At 34.7% G+C, this 19934-nt stretch overlaps 2 protein-coding genes across 8 annotated transcripts in view; one reads left to right on the forward strand and one right to left on the reverse strand.

Annotated features, from left to right (window-relative positions):
- Positions 1–7316, reverse strand: part of IMMP1L (inner mitochondrial membrane peptidase subunit 1) — a 79689-nt gene extending 72373 nt beyond the window's left edge. For 4 of the 6 annotated variants that reach the window (XM_081241119.1, XM_081241121.1, XM_081241120.1 and 1 more), the window contains exon 1: positions 7172–7256. The gene's annotated coding sequence lies outside the window, so the exon portion shown is untranslated. Of the gene's footprint in view, positions 1–7171 lie in introns of all 6 variants that reach the window. The other 2 variants (XM_081241122.1, XM_081241123.1) reach the window with 2 other exon arrangements.
- Positions 7317–7377: 61 nt separating this feature from the next.
- The window catches only part of ELP4 (elongator acetyltransferase complex subunit 4), a 233716-nt gene continuing 221159 nt past the window's right edge, over positions 7378–19934 (forward strand). Inside the window, exons 1-2 of one of the 2 annotated variants that reach the window (XM_081241480.1) lie at positions 7378–7654; positions 14798–14833. In XM_081241480.1, coding sequence (XP_081097606.1) covers positions 7438–7654; positions 14798–14833 — 253 coding nt within the window. In that variant the 5' untranslated portion in view covers positions 7378–7437. The remainder of the gene's footprint in view (positions 7655–14797; positions 14834–19934) is intronic. The other variant, XM_081241479.1, reaches the window with a different exon arrangement.

Genomic DNA, 19934 nt, shown 5'->3' on the forward strand with positions numbered 1-19934 from the left:
GTGTTGGTAAGGATGAGAAGCAACCAAAATTCTCAAACATTCCTGGTAAGAGTGTAAATTGGTACAACCATGTTAGAAAAATGTTTGGCCACAAATAGTAAACTAGCCAAACCCCTTTCAACAGTAGAATGGATAATGATTTGTGACACAGTTACACAATACTATATAGCAATACTATACAGTAACAAATACTCCACAACTGTTCACATTAATAACAGACATTTCACAAATACAATGGTGAGCAAAAGAAATCCAGCACAAGAATAAATGGCGTATGGCCTCATTTATATAAAATACAAAGACAGCTAAAACAATCTGTGATGTTGGAACTCAGGACTGGGATTTCCCTTTGAGTATACTGACAGGAAGCAAAAGGGGATTGCATGAGGTCCAAGAACTCCCTCTGTGCAGGCATGACCCTGGCATTCACTCATTCAATTATGCTGCCAGAATACTATCAGGCCTCATGATAAGCCTCACCATTTCTGTTATATGCTTTACATGCATAGACACAATGGTAATATGAGCCCTAGGTCTCAGAAAACTTGAAAGGCCAACCAAAGGGGTACGCACTTCTGTCACGGGGCGCTAGTTGCTTATCATGACCATTATGTTTTCTGGTGTACCTTTAATAGGTCACTGCAGTCTTTCAATTGTACCTGCAGACTTCTCAGAATACCTTTGCGGAAATGATCCCACTATTTGGCCACAAGGGTGATATACACGCTGCTTATGAAACTCTCAGACTGAGATTTTATATAGCTGATTTCTTTGTACTTTGGACACTTTTTTTTTAGGGACTTTATTATAGAGCAGTTTTAGGGTTACAAAAAATTAGGAGAAAGGTACAGAAATTTTGTAAACACTCCTGACACCACACATGTATAGCTTCCCCTATTATCAACATCATTCACCAGAATGGTGCATTTTTTTCCAAGGAGGAACCTACACTGACCCATGATAATCACACAAAGTCCATAGTTTACCACAGAGTTCTTTTTTGATGCTGTACATTCCATGGGCTTGCACAAAAGTATAATGACATATATCCATCATTATAATACATAGAATATTTTTGCTGCCCTAAAAATCCTGTGCTCTGCCTATTCATCTCTCCCTGCAACCATCTCTGCCAATCACTGATCTAATGGATGCCTAACTGGAAAATGAAGAAATAGTAGTGATAAGTATATTATTGAGAGCTGTGGAAGTAAATGTATAAAGAATCAGCTAAAATAGATTAAAGTAGTTGCTCTGGAGAGTTGGAAATGGCAGGGGAGATTACTGTTTTTCTGAACAAACCTTGTAAAAATGTTTTGACTCTTTCCATTACATGCACACATAACTTTGATAAAAATAAACACAAAATTTTTAAAATTTGGATTCAAAATTACATAATATCATAGTTAAAACAATACTAATACAAATACCATTGGAAAAAATATTGAAAGAAAATACATCAAAATGTTAACTGCAGTTGTCTTTCAGTTATCAAGGTATGAGTGATGTTTTCCCCTTCATTCTGCTTTCTACAAAGAGTATACATAACTTCTATAATGAATGAAAAAACTTTACTGTGTATGTTTTAAGTTGGTACAGAATTACGTCAGTTGAGAATCATTAGAGATATAAAATCAGTTTAGTTGCAAGCAGCAATTCTTATGAAAGAGAATAGAAAAGAACAGAATAGATTAGATTAGAATATATCAGCAATCTTCACATGTGGGAAATTTCAGACAACTTTTGTTTTAATTATATGTAAATGTAAACACATGTATGTGTACTGGGTCATGATATGGCTTAAGAGCTTGTTTGTTTTTAGCACTGAATAATATTCCATTGTCTGGATATACCACAATTTATTTATCCATTCACCTACTGTAAGACATCTTAGTTTCTTCCAAGTTTGGGCAATTATAAATAAAGCCTCCATAAGCATCCATGTGGAGGTTTTTATATGGATTTGCTTTCAGCTCTATGGTGTGAATGCCAGGAGGGCACAATTGCTGGATCATATGGTTAAGAGTATGTTTAGTTTTGTAAGAAACCTCCAAACTGTCTCTCAAAATGGCAAAAGCATTTCGCATTCCCACCAGCGCTGTATGAGAGTTCCTGTTGCTCCACATCCTCACAAGCATTTGGTGATATTAGTGTTCAGGATTTTGGCCCTTCTAATAGATGTGCAGTGGTATTTCAATGTTGTTTTAATTTGCATTTCCCCTGATGACATATGATGGGAAGTATCTTTTCATATGCTTATTTGCCATCTGTATATCTTCTTTGGTCAGGAGTGTCAAGGTCTTTTGCCCATATTTAAATCAGGTTGCTTATTATTATTGAGTTCTTTTTGTATTTTGTACAACAGTCCTTTATCAGATGTGTCTTTTGCAAACATTTTCTCCCAGTCTGTGGCTTGTCTTCTCATTCTCTTGATACTGTCTTTCACAGAGCAGAAGTTTTTTAATGAAGTTCAGCCTGTCAACTATTTCTTTCATAGATTATGCCTTTGGTGTATCTAAAAAGTCACTGCCATACCCAAAGTAAGCTATGTTTTCTCCTATGTTATCTTTTAGGAGTTTTACAGTTTTGTGTTTTACACTTAGGTATGTGATCGACTTTGAGTTAATTTTTCTGAAGTCCGTGTCTAGATTTATTTACTTATTGATTTTTTAGATGTGTATGACTAGTTGTTCCAGCACCATTTGTTGAAAAGACTATATTTGCTCCACTGTATTGTCTTTGTTCATTTGTCTAAGATCAGTTGACTACATCCATGTGAGTCTATTTCTGGGTTCTCTATTCTGCTCCACCAATCTCTTTGTCTATTCTTTTGCCAGTACTTTATAGTAAGTCTTGAAGTCAGGTAGCATCAGTCCTCCAACTTTGTTCTTCAATATGGTGTTTCCTATTCTGTATCTTTTGCCTCTCTATATAAACTTTAGAATCATCTTGTTAATATCCAAAAAATAATCTGCTAGGATTTTATTTGGGATTGCATTGAATCTACAGATCAACTTGGGAAGAAATGACATAACGAAAATATTGAGTCTCCTATCCACGAATATGAAATATCTCTCCATTTATTTAGTTCTTCTTTGATTTGGTTCATCAGAGTCTTGAACTTTTCCTTATACAGATACACTTTTTGATTCATACCTCATTATTTTATTTTGGAGGATACTTATGTAAATTGTATTGTTTTTAATTTCCAATTCCACTTGTTCATTGTTAGTATATACTAGCTTATTTTATTGTGATATCAAGATCAGAAGGCTTTACTGAGGATGTGTAAGTTGAAGTGAGATTTGAAGGATAAATAGAAGTTAACTAGTGGCCTTCTGGATGAAGGGAACAAGGTGAGTACAGGAGAATAAATGAATGATAGAGTGAAGAGAGTAAGGGAATTTATAGAGTGATGTGACTAGAGAGCTAAGTAGAGGAAACCAAATGCATGTCCTTAAAAGTTTTGTTTTTATACTATATGATCAGACATCTATTTTGAAAGGATTGGGATGGCTCTTGAATGGACAACGTACTGCAAGAGAACCAAAGATGAGAGCTAAATGCTCTAGAATGGATTAGGGAGTTACTGAGAAGTAAACTCCATAAATCTTGGTAAGAGACTGGCTATGGAGGAATGAAGCTTAAGAGAGGAAATGAGTATAGTGAGTTGGCTCAGGCAACTAATTCTACAAATGATCCTATCATTTACCTAGATATAAAACACCAAAGGAAGTTCAGTCTGGGGCATTATGAGTTTGAGGTCCCACTAAGACTTTCAGAAAAAAGGTAAATATCTGAATTTATGATTCTCGAGATCAGAGAAGCAATCTGGACTATAAATATGTTAGTCATTGGTGTATAAATAGGAACTAAAGTCCTGGGAATGGATGGAGGTCAGAATATGGAACAAGAAAAGAGAAAATGGCAAAAAGGAAAACAAAGAGTCTTCTTTTCATTTACATTTTTTAGCCATTGAATTTAGCCTCCTCTTTTCAAATACTGATCCCTTTCCTGTGCTCCAGATTCCATTCCTTCTACCTCATTCAGGCTCTTTTCCTCATCCATTGCCAAGAATGTTTTCCAGTAGCTTCATCTCTCTCTCTTCCTTCCCCTCTCCTTCTCCCTCCCTCTCCCACACAAGAAAACTGCTCCTTTAAACCTCTGTCATCCCCCTCTACCCCCTTTACAGCAAACCCTTCTAAAATGTAAAATGGTCTACTTTTATGGAATATTCAACTTCACTTCCCATTCAATTCTAAACACAATTATTTGACTTTTCAGTTTGTTACTCCATCAAACCTGCCCTTAACAAAGCCAAAAATAAATCATTATTACTAAATCAAGTAAACACTTTCCAATTCTTATTTTCCTTTCTCCTCCTCTGCACAGCTTTCAAGTGTTCATGTTCTCCAAAGTTTATTCCTGGTTCTTTTTTTCTTCTCATCCTAACGTATACATTTCCTTGGTGAGCTTATCCATTCCCTTAAGGTAAATCCCCACCATGGGCTAATTAATTTCTAATTTATATGTTTCATCTAGAGATGCCTCTCTCACATAGCCTACTGTGTATTGGACATCTCCAGTTGGATACTCCACAGGTATTTTACTCCAATTAAATACATTTAAAACATAAGAAAACATGATCTCCCATTCCCTAAAACAACCAACTGCACAACTATAAAGTTCTAATGTTTCTCCTTTATTCTTTATCCTCCACCATCCAGAAAGCTGCTCAATACAGAAACCTGTTACTCATCTTTGATTCCTCCTCTCAACCTTCCTTGGTCATATCAATTCTACCCATTATAGTAATCTCTTGATTCATTCCATTCTCTTTATCCCAATCACACTTAGCCAATCCATTCTCTTGCAGGATACTTTTTAGCCAAACATAACAATCAAATATGATTATTATGTCATTTCTTTACCTGAAAATTTTCAATGATTTCCCATTATCCTTAAGGAAAAAAATTCATCTTAAAAAATCAATTACACTTTTATCTAATTTCTCTAGTCTCCTCTTCTCTTAGCACTATGCACAAATTATGAGAACTATTTGCACAGTAGCAACGAGACCAGATTTACTGAAGGAGGGAAGGGAGCTTCCTTCTCAGGGTAAGCTTACCCAGGATTCTCTCTCTCAGTTCAAGTTATGTATTCTGTATTTGTCCTCCACAGTATTTAGAGTATACTTTATTATCCTATCCACCCACCTATCTCTCCCAACTGTGAACTCAAAGTGGGTAGAGACTAAGTATTCTTTCTCCTGTAACCTAGTACATAGCACACTTCCGTGAGATTTACTATGTGCTCAGTAAATAATTGTTATTAATCATTTAACACCACACCTAAACATATACCCTTTTAATTCTTCCTTTCCATTAAAAACTTCATTTATTCCAATGTTTATATTCTACTCTACATACCAGTAAATTCAAGTATTTGGGATTATTTGCTTTGAGAGCAAAGGTTGTGTCTTTGTTAAAAAAAAAAAGGACAGATTAAATTAATTTATTCTATGATAATGTTATACCAAAGATATATCCTAATTTCAGGAATGCCTTGGTGCACACATATGTCATGCTTCCTGGATTACAGTTAAAGCTGAAAAACAATTTTTCACTTCTAGTAATAAGGTTTAGAAAACTAAAGGCTGAAGTAAAGAGTAGAAAACAAGGGAATACATCGTAAAGAAACCTATAAAAATTCAATATTTGTAGTACTTCAAAGTTTTCAGAGCAGCAAAACTATCTGAGAAGTTCCTATTTGATATTAGGTTGCTTTGTCACTTTTTGTTTTGGTCTTCTTAGTATAATTATTTACTACAGGACAAAATTAACATATATTGTTCAATGTGTTCATTTTAACTGCTATGCTGTTTTCTATGTGTTAATCTTATCTCTCCCAAACGAGAACATTTTTTACTTCTATAGGCCTAAAATGACAAGGTTAGCTCCAAGCAGACAGTAAACACTCAACAGCTATTTACTGAACAATTTAGATTACAGATTTATACTGGTGAGATTCTAAGTGAAAGCATCTAAACCTTGATCGAGCTTTGCAGTTGATATATTATTAAATAGCAAGGTGTTGCTTCAGTTTTTCTTTCCTGAACATTTTTCTTTAAAAAACAAACAAAAAACAAAAACCATCCAAAATGAAAAACTCTAGTCACTATTTAGCAATATAATCTCAGTTTATCAAATAGAATCAGCCAAAAAGTCTTAAAAAGGTCACTGAGATTTAAAACAATTCAATGGCAAGAATTTCCATGAAGTTTGGATGTATTTTAAAAGTATCACAGATCACTGTCAAAACCAACAATAACTATTAGTGCAAGCATAATTTGTGAGTCTTTTTTAGTTTGGACACTTGTCAATCATGAATGCCTTTAAAAATCAGTTACTCCAATCCCCTACCCCCGGCCAGCTCAAAATTTTGAAAACAAAATTTAAATCTAAGGACACAGTTCTAAATTACATGTTTTTTTCTATTTTAATAGGAATTAAACTTCCTATTCTAATAAGCTCTTGATTCAGAGTTCATAAATCACTTGAAAAAGAAAGCACGTACACATCTAACTCTTATCAGTTTTTCGGGGAAAAAAAACCCTGAAGTATCTTCTGTTATTTGCAGGTGCCTTAACAGCAAACGACAATTAAATGTGTGAACAAGGTTGTCAGAGTAACACTTATCATTCACACCACTTATGGAAAGGCGCTCTAAGACTTCCAGAAGCACTAATTAAAATTAACGAAAGCTACTCACGGGGACTTATCAGAGGGGTGCATTTTCTGTTTGAAACGGGGGAAAACCAAATCGCCTCAAAGCTCAGGTGTTTTTACTCTAACGTCTAAATCCAACCCACCTGTCACAGGCACTGAGGAACCAAGCCCAGGGGCTCAACAAGTCGCTAAAGTAAGAGTTCCAATCCCTTCAATATTACACAACCATTCAGAAAAAGACCTGAAAAGGATGGCGGAGGGAATTTTCTCCCAAAAAATCAGAAGAGAAAGGGGTGGGAGGGAGTATCCTCTTTAATACTGAGCGGAGAAAAGTGCAAGGTCCTACTGGTATTTGCTTGATATACCGCTCCACCAGCCTTTTCTTTAATTCAGCGTGAATGAGGGCACTCAAAACGAGAAGAATGTTGAATGATATTACCCACCTCTAATCCCAAAGAACCCCGAAGGCTCTCACCCAGGACTCAGGGGTCTCTTTCTCACCTGGGCCTTGAAGAAGTCCGTCGTCCTTACGTAGAATGCACTTTTCAGTAATACGCCTTGCCATTGGTTGACTCGGGAGGGAACTCTTAGTCCTATTGGCTTCGGGAGCCGAGGAGGAGGCAAGGAGGCGGGAGTTTGGGGCTGGCTCTGACAGACCCGAGGCTTGAGCTCCCGGAGTTCCTATTGGGTCAACGCGGGAAGCGCCAAGATGGCGGCAGCGGCGAGCACAGGCACCAGGAGTCCTGGGTTTATGGTGGTGGCGGCTAGCAGGGACAGCGTCACCAGCTTCCAGCGGAGGAGTCCTAGAGCCAGCGGTACCGACAGCGGCTGCTCTCGACTGGTGTCCATCGCGGGGACACGACCGTCGGTGCGGAATGGACAGCTGCTGGTATCAACCGGGCTCCCAGCCCTGGACCAGCTTCTAGGTCGGTTCAGAACGGAGATCTGGGCTCAACAGAGGGAAAACTAGGGAGGGGACCTGCCCGGGGGAGCCACTCTGACCCCACATCTCTCTCTGACCTCTCAGCCTTCGGACGTGGAGAGGATAGCCCGGTCTGATGGAGATGGAGGGGAGGAAGGGTTGCATGGAGACTTCTAAATGCTGTTAACTAAATTTGTTTTCGTGCTCCCACTTCCAACTCTGGTGCCCGCCAGCTTTTTTCTAGAATAAGACAGGAAACCTACATGCTTTTACCCTGACATGCTTCCTAGTCAAGGGGAATCATTAATGTTTGGAGACGGTTTGCCATTGATCTAGTATCCCCGTCCCGGTCTGTGAATGAACCCTTCTGTCAACCCCAGGTAGCTCACGGTTTGGACTAACAAAAGTTTGTGGCAGTTGTGATAGATGGGCTTCATTAGAAAATGCCAAAGAGAGTAACTTCCCCTCTTCACCACCAGGCTGCTTATCTCCTGGTTCTGAATCTTTAAACAAATTATAATGACTTTAAGAGAATGTGTGTTAAAGGCTTATGTGGATCCAAAGTAGTTGAAGCCGGTATTTGACCTTAGCAGTCATACCCAGCATCTGCGTTAAATATATGCATATTTGTTTTTGTTATTTTTTCTTCTATATATTTTGCTTCCCAGAGTTACATCTCAAACAATGTGTTTAAAATTAATTCACATTTGACAAGAAAAAGAAGTCCAGTTTTTAGGCTTCCCTGTATAATCTCTGGAATTTTTCATAAGAAGGCTACTAAAGAATATTCTTGATTCATAACTTATGTTGAAAAGATTGAACAGATTAGATTGGTAGGACAAAGCTGCAGTGTTAATAAGGCTTGTAAATTAGTTAATTCCTATCAGAATGCTACTTTACTAAAATTGGTCCATGTTTATATTTCATAACATTTTTATAGGGTGAGATGTGTCAGTTAAGCCTTGTACACTTTCATAAAATATTACAAATGCCATTGCTTGTTCTTGTACTTCCCTTGACATTTTCTCTCTGTAATTTTTTTCCCACAGGTAGGCTTCTCAGATAGGTTTAGTACAATAGAAAATGACGAGGCCAATAAAAAAGAGTATGGCTTCTTGCCTCTGTTATTTCATGACCTTAACTGGATCCTGGTTATTTCTACATAAATCTAAGTATTTTCCCTTAATTGTTTCAAGACTGTTGCCTTCCTCAATTGCATGGTACTATAAACAGAAATGATTCAAAATATCTAGTTAGCAAATATTTGTCTCCCTTTCTTTCCCTTGTGAGCCTTACTTGGTGTCGTCCTATATTTAAACTTAAAGCTTAGAGGCTGTTCCTAGTCTTTAATTTTTTTTTCCTTTTTGTAACTCAATGGAGATATGTAACTTCATTCACTTGATCTTGAAACTCTCCAAACAAAAAGGTCACATTTTTAACATTATACTTTCAGTTCCTCATTAGAATAACAAAATGTGCCTAGCACAGTACCTGGCACGTAGTAGATTCTAAATAAGTTCTTGGTTGAAGGAAAAATATTGTGTAGGAAAAAACCTAGACAAGAGATTATGAAACACATGATGGAATTATGTGTTTGAGTTTTCTAAATAAGTTCTTGGTTGAAGGAAAAATATTGTGTAGGAAAAAACCTGGACAAGAGATTATGAAACACATAGGATGGAATTATGTGTTTGAGTTCTAAAATCAGACTCAGAGATTAACATGAACAGAGTCACAAAACTAGTGACAATCTGGGCTGATCTTTAAGCTCCACATTTAGTGCTCTGCACTATGCTGCAACTCTTTCAAATTTCTGAGAACTCTTTTCAAGTGTTTTTAACCATTTATTGAATCTAAGCCTAAAGATTTAACCATATAGTCCCTTAAAGCACCCACCAGAAAGGTGACCCAAAGCACCTTCCTCATGTGTTTCTACAGTGATATAAACTTGAACTGTAATTTAAAATTTTTCCAGATTTGCTTGGAGATGGGGACTCTAATAATTTGACTCTAACAAGCTTATGCTAAAAATTAGTGTTCATTAAGATGATTGAAATAAATATCAGTTTTTGGATATTTTGAAATATGTTTTGCATGTGTACAGTTAATTCTCAAATTGCAGAGAAGTTGAAGACATTGTTATAATAGGAGTTACTACATTTGGAATAATAAACTGTCCAGAAGTATTTCAGTTGTTGTTAACTTCTTAAGGCATTTTTGTACTTTGATTTTCTATTTTGTGTGGCCCTATGGAGCAAACCCTATACATTTGTTTTTCATTAAACCATTATTTGAATGTGAAACATTTGGCTGCTCATGTGTATACACAAAAGTAAAAGCAATTCAGATTATATTGTTGTTCTAAAATGTTATTTGACTCAGATTGTGACAAGTCTAATATAAACATATTGTGACAAAATGTAATGATAGTAGGATTTGGTGATATTAGAATGATGAACCTATACTGTGATATTGTGATTCTTGCCTATATATATTCTGTGGTTACTGCGTAACAGGTAAATATTGTATCGTCACTGACATACACTGCAGTGATATTTTACTACTGCCACTGTGACATTATTGTAATTTTAAGTGCAGATGCAAAACATATTTGAAAGGCATAATATAGGCTAATTGAAAATTAGTTATTTGATGATATGCTAATATTTGCATTGCTTACTCGAAAGTGTTTTAAAAATTTGAGAATTCCCTATTACTGCATCTTTTACATGATCTAATTGTATTACATATTTTTGTTCTGACAGCTTATTTTATTGTTAGATATCGATATACCTTTCCCAAGTTGGCTAATTTTTTAAGTTCTGATATTTCCTGACCCAGTTTCTCAATCCTGCCTTTCCAGGACATTTATGTTGTTATTTGAGGACACTATATGTAAATATTTCATTTTTCTTCTTCCAGGAATTTCCAAAGAGAGATTATACAGTAGGTAAAGGATTCTGGCAGAATTTCACTTTTTCTAGGATATATAGTCCATTTTAGGACCATATTAACCCCCAGTCTCATCCTTCAAAAAGATATTCGAAGGAACGATGACTTCTCAGGTTTAACTGGCTTAACTCTGTGCTGTTCAGAACTTCTTAAATTTTGACAGTCAAGTAAATGGAAATAGGGATAGAGGTAAATAATAGTCCAGGAAGGGGACTCTGAAGAAGCTTGAGGGTAGCTGCCATTTTCAACACTGCTGTGAAAAAATAAATACTGGTGGTTGTAGTTCCTTTGCTCCACTATATCTTAATCTGGAGTGTGGGATGATATGCATTGATCTTGGATTATATATTTAACATAATCCTGGTTATGACATTTTAACAATTGATAGCTGTACATTTAAAGTAAAAGTAGCTTATTCCTTTGTATTGCTATGTAAAATGGTTTTGTGTAATTTAATCAACAGAACCATTCTCATTGCTGATGGCTTGTCTTTTTTGATTCCCATATTTGCCCAGCCAATAGTTGTGATAATCAAGAGTTGTTGGGATGTTTCATACCTCCTAGAGAAAGGAGAAAAAGTAGACCTGTTAATGACATAACTGCAATTTAATTTGAAGTGTGGCATTAGTTAAGTAGTTAAGGATATTGCCATGAACCAAGAATATGTACTGGTTTTTTATGTTGCATTTTCCCTAAAATGCCTTTCTATAATTTTAAGCAAAACCATTTATAGAGAGCACTGGAAAGGACTGGTATAAATCACTTAACTTTCCGGTCTTGTATTTCTTTTTCCTTTTACTTCCTCTAACTTTGAAAAAGGAGTTGCCCTTGTTGTAAAATAAGATACCACTTCTGGACCTTAATATTCTAATATATTAATTTGACCTCATTTACCCTAAATTTATAGCTTAATTAAAGATTTTTGGGGGGAAGTATGTGGCATTGAATTTTCTCCCTCTAAATTAATATATCACTTTCTAACTATTCACATGAATTTTTTAAATTCTTTCCTTCATATTTAAAAAAAATAGAAAGATATTGGCACTTAAAATCTTAAATTTTCTGATGTTTTTACACTATCAGATTTTTTTCTTGTTTTCAGACAAAATGCTGTCATTTTTTTAAAATGTAAAAGCTTGATGAAATTAATACTTTAAGATATCAGACTTGCAAAGTATCTTCAAGCTTTCAAACTCATGTAGTCTTACAAGTTGATGAAATATTCTACCCATATTTTTTAGTAAGCTGAAGAATAACAATGTACTTCTTAAAAAGGTCTAGAAGTAAAACCAACAGTTTATTTGCTTAGTGACTTAGAATATTGCTGATTTCTCTAAGATATGATTAAAGAGAAGAGGAGGCCATAAACAAGACAATTTTACTCCTTTGTATGTTTCATTATAGAAATAAGACGAGTGCTTACTTACCCCATTACTTACATGTCAGACATTTTAGTGGACTATTAGGAACTATTTTATTTCTATTTTAATTGGGAACTATTAGTGTGAAATCTGTGTTGCTTTTGAAGTTACTAACTTATTACTGAATTTAAAGATGTATGAAAACTAACTTGTTGAACATGCCATGTCAAGACATCTTGTCATGGTTGGTTGGTTAAGCTTTTCAATTTTTGGTAGGGAGCATGACTACAAACTTATTCAAATTTACTCTAGTTTAAAATATAACTAGAACCTCAGTATATCAAGTGAGTTATTTCAAAATATCTTATACAGAAGTATTTTGGGGAAATGGGGGGTCTTGTCACATACTAAAATGAAGTTTGGAAGAATAGAGGAACTTTGCTGCTATATGTGTGTGTGTATGTACATGTCAAATAATTTTACCTCATATACATTTAATAAAAACTTGATTTACAAATAATTAATAAGGTGGCTTCTTATTTCCCACGACCAACCTTCCAAACGACCAACATTTACTAGGGCCAATTCAAATTTGACTCTAGTGAATTTACATTATATAGCCCATTAGAAAAAAAGAAAGTTGCCTTTTTGTAAGAGAAGTCCTGATAGAATATTAATTTGGCTGATAAAAGTCATTAAGCTGTCTTCATATTATCTTGTTTTAAGTAATGTTCAAATTTTCCAAACATCAGAATTTTAATATATGTGAGATTTTAAAAATTTGAGGGATGGTTCCTGAATTATCAGGAACAGTGGATTGTTTGACTCATTCTTACAGAAAACTACCTTAGCCTAGTCTGATTTACTGTTAAGGTGATCACCATTTATCTAATGATACAATTTTGGTGTATCATTTAGTTTCTAGTCAGAAAATAATTGCCAGTCTCGTAAGGGTAGCTCTTACTGTACCTCCTTGGGCAAGTCACCTGAGCAAGGTATCACTTCATTTAATAGGGAAACTATTTCTTTATCTGTTCTCATTATTTCACTGTGAATATAATTCACAAAATACTTCTCTAACTATTCAACTTGCAGGCCTTATATAAATTCCTAATTTGAGGAGACATGAATGTAGACCCAGAGAAGTTTAGATAAGAGATCTAAATCCTTCCTATAAAAATTAAGTTATAGAAAGAAAGGCAGCTAACTTTTTTATAGTACTTGCTGTAGACTAGACACTGCAGTATCTGTTATGTTCTTGTATTATTTCATCTCAAATACACAAAATGATGATTATGTAGTTAAATATTTATTTTTGCATGTAAGGGAAAATAGTGAAGTAAGGAGTTGGAAAGTGTGATTTAAAGTGTTTAAAATGGATTAAAAAGTTAGTAGTGGTCTATATGTAGCACAAACTATAAAATTAAATATTTAGTCTAATCTTGTCCCAAAGAAAATTTGCTCTGATCCTTTATGGTTATTATCATCACACATATTTCAGTTTATGTCAATCTTTTAGTTTGACCAACATTTGGAGTTATCCTGTGTAGTCTGGTGTGGCTTTAAATGCTAAAATGAAGGAACTTATCTCAATATGAAATTAAAATACGTATTTGGTTCTATAAAAAATCCATTTAAAATATATAAATGTATTGGTTTCATTTTTTAAAAAATTGTTTTCTAACAATTTGGAATGTTTTGTTTATAAAGTCCCCAAATGTTGGATTGTATTCTGTGTGCATGCATGTTACCAAATTTCAAATTCTTTGAAACATAACAGTTATGTATGCTTATTGGCAAGGCAAAAAATAAGCACTATCAAATGAATTTTTCATACTAAGTTTTTCTATGTAGTGTTCGCCACTACAAAACTTTTTTGGGGAAAAGTTCTTTATTGTTATTCTAAGTGTTTCACCGTTTTGTGCAAACAAACAAAACCCTAGTAATATTGTCTTCAACTGTCCAACAATTTTTAGTTTCTTTTTTAATTAATTATACTTTAAGTACATTTCATTCTTTGTGTACACATTCTTAAATTTTTAAGTGAATTTGTTAGCGTTTGCAACATTAATTATACATAGTAATACTTTGACAAGTGGTTTTACAGACAAAATATCAGGAGTCAAATAGGTGAATGTCTTTATCTTTCTGATGTTGTTCTAGTTCCCTAAAACGATTTTAAATTGATTTCTAATAAACTATTTGAGTTATATGTTTATGATCATATTACCCTAATTCAGATATTTAAAATAACATTTTCTAGTAAAATTGAAAATGTGTTTTGTGATTGTGCCTTTTTTGTTTGAAATGACAATATTTAGAGTATGTCCTGACTTTGTGTATATTGTTAATAATGGAAAAAGAATTCGTTTTAATTATCAGGGTTTTTATTCCAGGGCTTATTAAATTTGAGAATAAATATTAAAGTGGAATTTCTATTATAATAACCTTTCTTTTCTGTGTTGTACTTCTGTTGTAGTTAAGTTACTGTGCACATAGGTCTCAGCTATTGAGCTAATTTATTAGCAAGTGCTAAATATAACATTTATGGATTGCTTAACCAGTTATGTTGAATGCTGCGTGGTCCTAACAGGAGAAAGGAGGATAGTACAGTATATTATGAAAGTAATTGTAATGTGTAGTGTATAATTACATATAATATGTAATTATTTCATAATAGCACCTTAAGCAAAGTATTGCAAAGGTACTTAAAATGTTTTTAACTGCAATTTTAAAGTTATTGAAATACCTGTCCTTGATAATGCTTAACTTTTATGCTAAAGATAATGTGAAAAGGTAGATTAACTTTCTTCTTGGTTTTGTTTCATTTCCAGGTGGAGGTTTGGCCGTTGGAACAGTTCTTCTAATTGGTTAGTCTAGCATACATACTTTGCTCTTCCCAGTCACAGTTTTCTCTTGTGCATAATGATTTTATGGGTTTGCCTATTCTGAAATTAAGTATTTACACTCTACAAAAGTTAAGGTAAATTATACAAGAGTTAAGGTAAATTAAAGAGGAATTGCCTTAAGTTCTAATTTAAATTAAAATGTTGATCTGAACTTGAATTAGGAAAATATATATATGAAAATGTAGCTCTTATAATTTAAAAATGTTCACAGTGCTTTGCCCTCCATTTGTTTTAAAAAAACTAAAATTAATGCCAATAGATTTTTTGGAGAATCTCAGTATTTAGAGTGGGATTATTACAATGATTCATTAGATAAGTTGATGTACACATAAGCCCATTGTATATATCACAGATTTTTATCATAATTGTCTTCTAACTGAAAGAAAAGTAACAAACTGACAAATCACATTTTTGTTCATCTTTAAAGCTTCATTGGTTCTTACTTAAATACATATACATAACCCTACTTAGATTTTTTTTAAGTTTAGATCATAGAATCTTGGAATTGAAATAAACCTTGGCAGTTATATAATCAAAGCTCCCATTTGGCCACAAATCACTTTTCCATAATCCTTGACAGATTTCAAACATCATTTGAGTACAGATTATCTAGTTTAAAGGGCTCACTACTTTACAAAGCAATGCTTTGTTATTGAAAATGTATGATTTATTAGAAAATTCTGTATATTAATGTTTAATTTGTATGCCTGTAACAAGTTTGTTGTTCCTAGTTTTGTCCTCTGATACTCTTTCACATGACACTCTTAAAATATTTGAAAATAAGTATTTAATCACCTCAAATCTTCTCCAAACTAGATAGACATAGTTTGCGGTACGCAGGCCTCTCACTGTTGTAGCCTCTCCCATTGTGGAACACAGGCTGCAGACGCGCAGGCTCAGCAGCCATGGCTCACGGGCCCAGCTGCTCCGCGGCATGTGGGATCTTCCCGGACCGTGGCACGAACCCGTGTCTCCTGCATCGGCAGGTGGACCCTCAACTACTGCGCCACCAGGGAAGCCCTAGACATAGTTTCTTAAACAGGTTTCACACTCCTCACTCTCCTAGTTGTTCTCATGTCGCACCTTTTGGTCTGGCATTGTCTCTCTCTTTTATTTTTTTTAATTAATTAATTAGTTTATTTATGGCTGCATTGGGTCTTCGTTGCTGCATGCGGGCTTTTCTCTAGTCGTGGTGAGTGGGGGCTACTCATCGTTGCAGTGCGCGGGCCCTAGAGTGTGTGGGCTTCAGGAGTTGTGGCTCACGGGCTTAGTTGCTCCGTGGCATGTGGGATCTTCCCGGACCAGGGCTCGAACCGGTGTCTCCTGCATTGGCAGGCAGATTCTTAACCATTGCGCCACCAGGGAAGTCCCTGGCATTGTCTCTTTAACTGTGCCCAGAACTGAATACGATACTCCAAATTTAGTGTGACCTATGCTTAAATTCTAGAAATGGTCATGTCAGTTGCAGTTTTTAAATTTATCTTTTAGTAAGTAAAGAATGATTGAAGGAATTTTGGGAAAAAATAATTCACAGTTTTGATATAAGTATATAAATACAGAAAATATAAAAGGACATGTAGAAAAATTGGGTTGTCCTTTCAGTTCCTCACTTCCCATACCCAGGGACAGTACTGTCCTGGGTTTCCCACCCAAATATTTCAACATAACTAATATACATGGGAGCATTCAGCACCTTGTTTTTTCTGCTTAATACATGTTAGAGATCTGTCCATGTGCATTCATATAGGTATACCTCATTCTTCTCGACAACTGAATAGGATTTTATTGTATAGTTATGCCACAATTTACTTAAATCATTCTCTACTGATAAGTTTAACTCATTATTTTCTGTTACTAACAATCCTGTTGTACAAGTCTTATATATAAAGTCTGCATACACATATAAATATATAGTATCTATAGAATAAATTCCAAGATATAGACTTAGTTGATAGAAGCATGTTAAATTGTATTAGATATTAGATTGCTCTGCCAAGAGGTTATGCTACCTTATACTTCAATCAACTGTTATAAGAACATTAGGTTACCCTTACCCTTAACAACAATGTGCATTATCAAACATTTTAATCTTTACCAGTCCAAATAGGTGAAAAGTGAAGAATGGCATTTCATGATTTGAACCTGGGACTTTTCTCTTTGATGAACAAAACTCTGGAGATTATTATAATGGTTTAAAAAATATCCAGCTAAATTTTTATTCTTTTCTCGTGGAAGTATATGTGAATGATACTAAGAATCCAATGACGACTGATAATTCATTCAAAAAATGTTCGTTGAACACCCAGGTGCATGCTAGATATTGGGGTTACAAATATAAATGAGTTACTCTCTTCCCTTAAGGAGGAGACATAAGTAAAGTAAATAATTATAACATAAGTTAATACCATAATAGATGTGTTTATTATTACTACACTTTATTGTTGACTGTAGCTGTACAAGGGGCTGCTATTGACTTTTGTATATCCATCTTATAACCAGCAACTTTTGAATTGTTTATAGATTCACTTGAATTTTCTAAGTAGGCAATCATCTTCTGCAAACATTGAAAATGTTATTTCATAACAGATTTTGGTGTTTTAAAAGTGAGTGCTTCCATAACAAATATAAAATAAAAATATGAGAGTGGCTTTAGAACCAGGCAGTGGGCAAGGGCTGGAAGGATTTTGAGGAACACATTAGAAAAAGCCTAAATCACTGTAAAGAGATCATTAGTAGAACTCTGTACTTTGAGGACACTGCCAATGAGGCTGTAAAGGAAGAAGGTCCATGTTACTGAAAGCTGGAGGAAGAGGATCCTTGTTACATAGTGACAGAAAGCTTAGTGTTGATGTCGGCAGTTATGCAGAAATAACACGTCTAATGAACTTGGTGATCTAGCTAAGGAGATTTTCTGACAATATATAATAAGGAAAAACTCAAATAAGAATAACTAACGCACAGTGACAGATAAAAAAAAAAGGGTCTGCCTTTGATGAAATATCAATTCACCAAGTATTAAACTAGGTATTCTATAACTATTTGTTGAATTAATAATGCATAAAACAATATAACAAGTATAAAGCAAAGGCCTTGCCTTTATAGTCTGGTCTTTCCATAAAGCTAATATTTTCAACCGTCTCATTATTGTTTATGCCCTACTATCAACTTCTTCTAAGTGTATAAGATTTTTAAAAATATGTATAACTTAAGTAAACTTAGTTTTATTATCTGTTAGCTTGTTTTCTCTAGGAAATCTTAAAACAAAATTTGGAAGCATTTTTACATTTCTTTGAGAGATTAGATTAGCAGAAGGCATCTTATCTACCAGGTTTTCTACTTTTCTCTGTTTCCTGGTCAATACAGCTTGTACGACAGATGAATTCTGCCTTAAGAAATGGATGAATAGTTTGAAATACAAACCAAATATGGATATTTAAGGTCAGTGGTTAGAAGCTTAGGCCATTACTATACTGCTCCTCACTCAAAGATTTTTTTTATTCCACAAGTGAGAGAAAATTAAAGCCTGAAGATGATTTGCACTAATAACTTTTCACTATAGACTGTGAACATTTTAACCATTCTCTCATTTACCAAGGCAACTCTGTGTCTCAGTGTGCACATGCACATGAGTGTGGCATAACAGAGTAGTGGATTTACGGTTTCAGAAGCAATGTAACTATGGAAACTGGAGACAGTGAGCACTGCCAGAAAACCCATGGTAGGTCTACTTTAGACCTTCGGAATGCAACAAAATTAATGAATATGAATACTTAAAAGGCCCTTTTCTGAGGAATAGATTGAAGAACTAAGGGGCTCCTACATTTACTTTGAAAATCAAAGATAGAGTTTTCTTAAAACATGTTTCATCCTTCAGTACTGGAATAGGTTTTGAGATGTTTTATATTTAAATCGCTTTCTGACAGTCTGGTACATGGGTAAATATGGAACACCTGAAAAGTATCAAAAGTGAAAGGATGGCATAAATATTTAAAGTTCACACAGCTTCTTTTTACATAAAGGATCTTGGTCTATATGTGGAGCTATCGAGCATCAAAAAGATTTAATAGAAGTCAGTAATTGAAATACAAGTTATGTGACATTTATGAAAGCATTATTTTTAATTTAATCTCTTAGGTTAATTATGTAATTTTAGATCTAGAAGTAGGAGAAAAATAATATGCTTTTAAACAATTAATTACAACCAGCTATAAGTGTACTTCTGTTTTAGTTACCTATTGCTGTGTGACAATATTAACATAAACTTAAGAGCTTAAAAAGAACACACATTTATCATCTCAACAATTTCTGTGGGTCAGGAGTCCAGGCACAGCTTAGCTGGGTCCTCTGCAAGCGAACAGTCAAGGTGTCAGTCAGGGCTGGGTTCTCACTGAAGGTTTGGCAGAAGAAGGAAGGATCTGCTTCCAAGCTCACACGGTGGTTGACAGCATTCAGTTCCTTGCTGTCAGCCAGAGGCAGTCTCTCACAACCAGCATCTTATTTCTTCAAGACCAGTAAGGAAGAATGTCTCTCAACAAGATAGATGTCACAGTTTTATGTAACAGAAATGATGTCCCATCACCTTTGCCATATACTTTGGGTTAAAAGCAAGTCACAGGTTCCACCCATATTCAGAGAGAAGAGATTACACAAAGACATATACCAGGAAACAGGATCATGGGGATCACCTTAGAATGTCATACTTTTCATAGATTTAATTTGTTATTATTTCATGTAATAGCAAAAACCAAGCGGTCCCAATATATCTCTCAAAGGATAGTATAGTATTTTCTCATCAGTTGTCTTCGGACTTTCTGAATTTGCTGAGCTATGTTTTCCTTTTACAGCATGTAATAAATTCTAAGCATTTTCCTTATGGTACACGACTTGGCGAACTACAACCTGCTGGCTGGTGATTTATCTATAAAGATATTGGAATACAACCATGCTGTATTTATTTGCACATTGTTTATGGCTTCTTTTGTGCTACAAGAGCATAGTTAAGTAGTTTCAACAGAGACTGTATGGTTCACAAGCCTGAAATATTTACTCTGACTCTTTTAAG

The sequence above is a fragment of the Mesoplodon bidens genome (assembly GCF_964165515.1).
Source record: "Mesoplodon bidens genome assembly, chromosome: 7".
NCBI lineage: Eukaryota > Metazoa > Chordata > Mammalia > Artiodactyla > Ziphiidae > Mesoplodon > Mesoplodon bidens.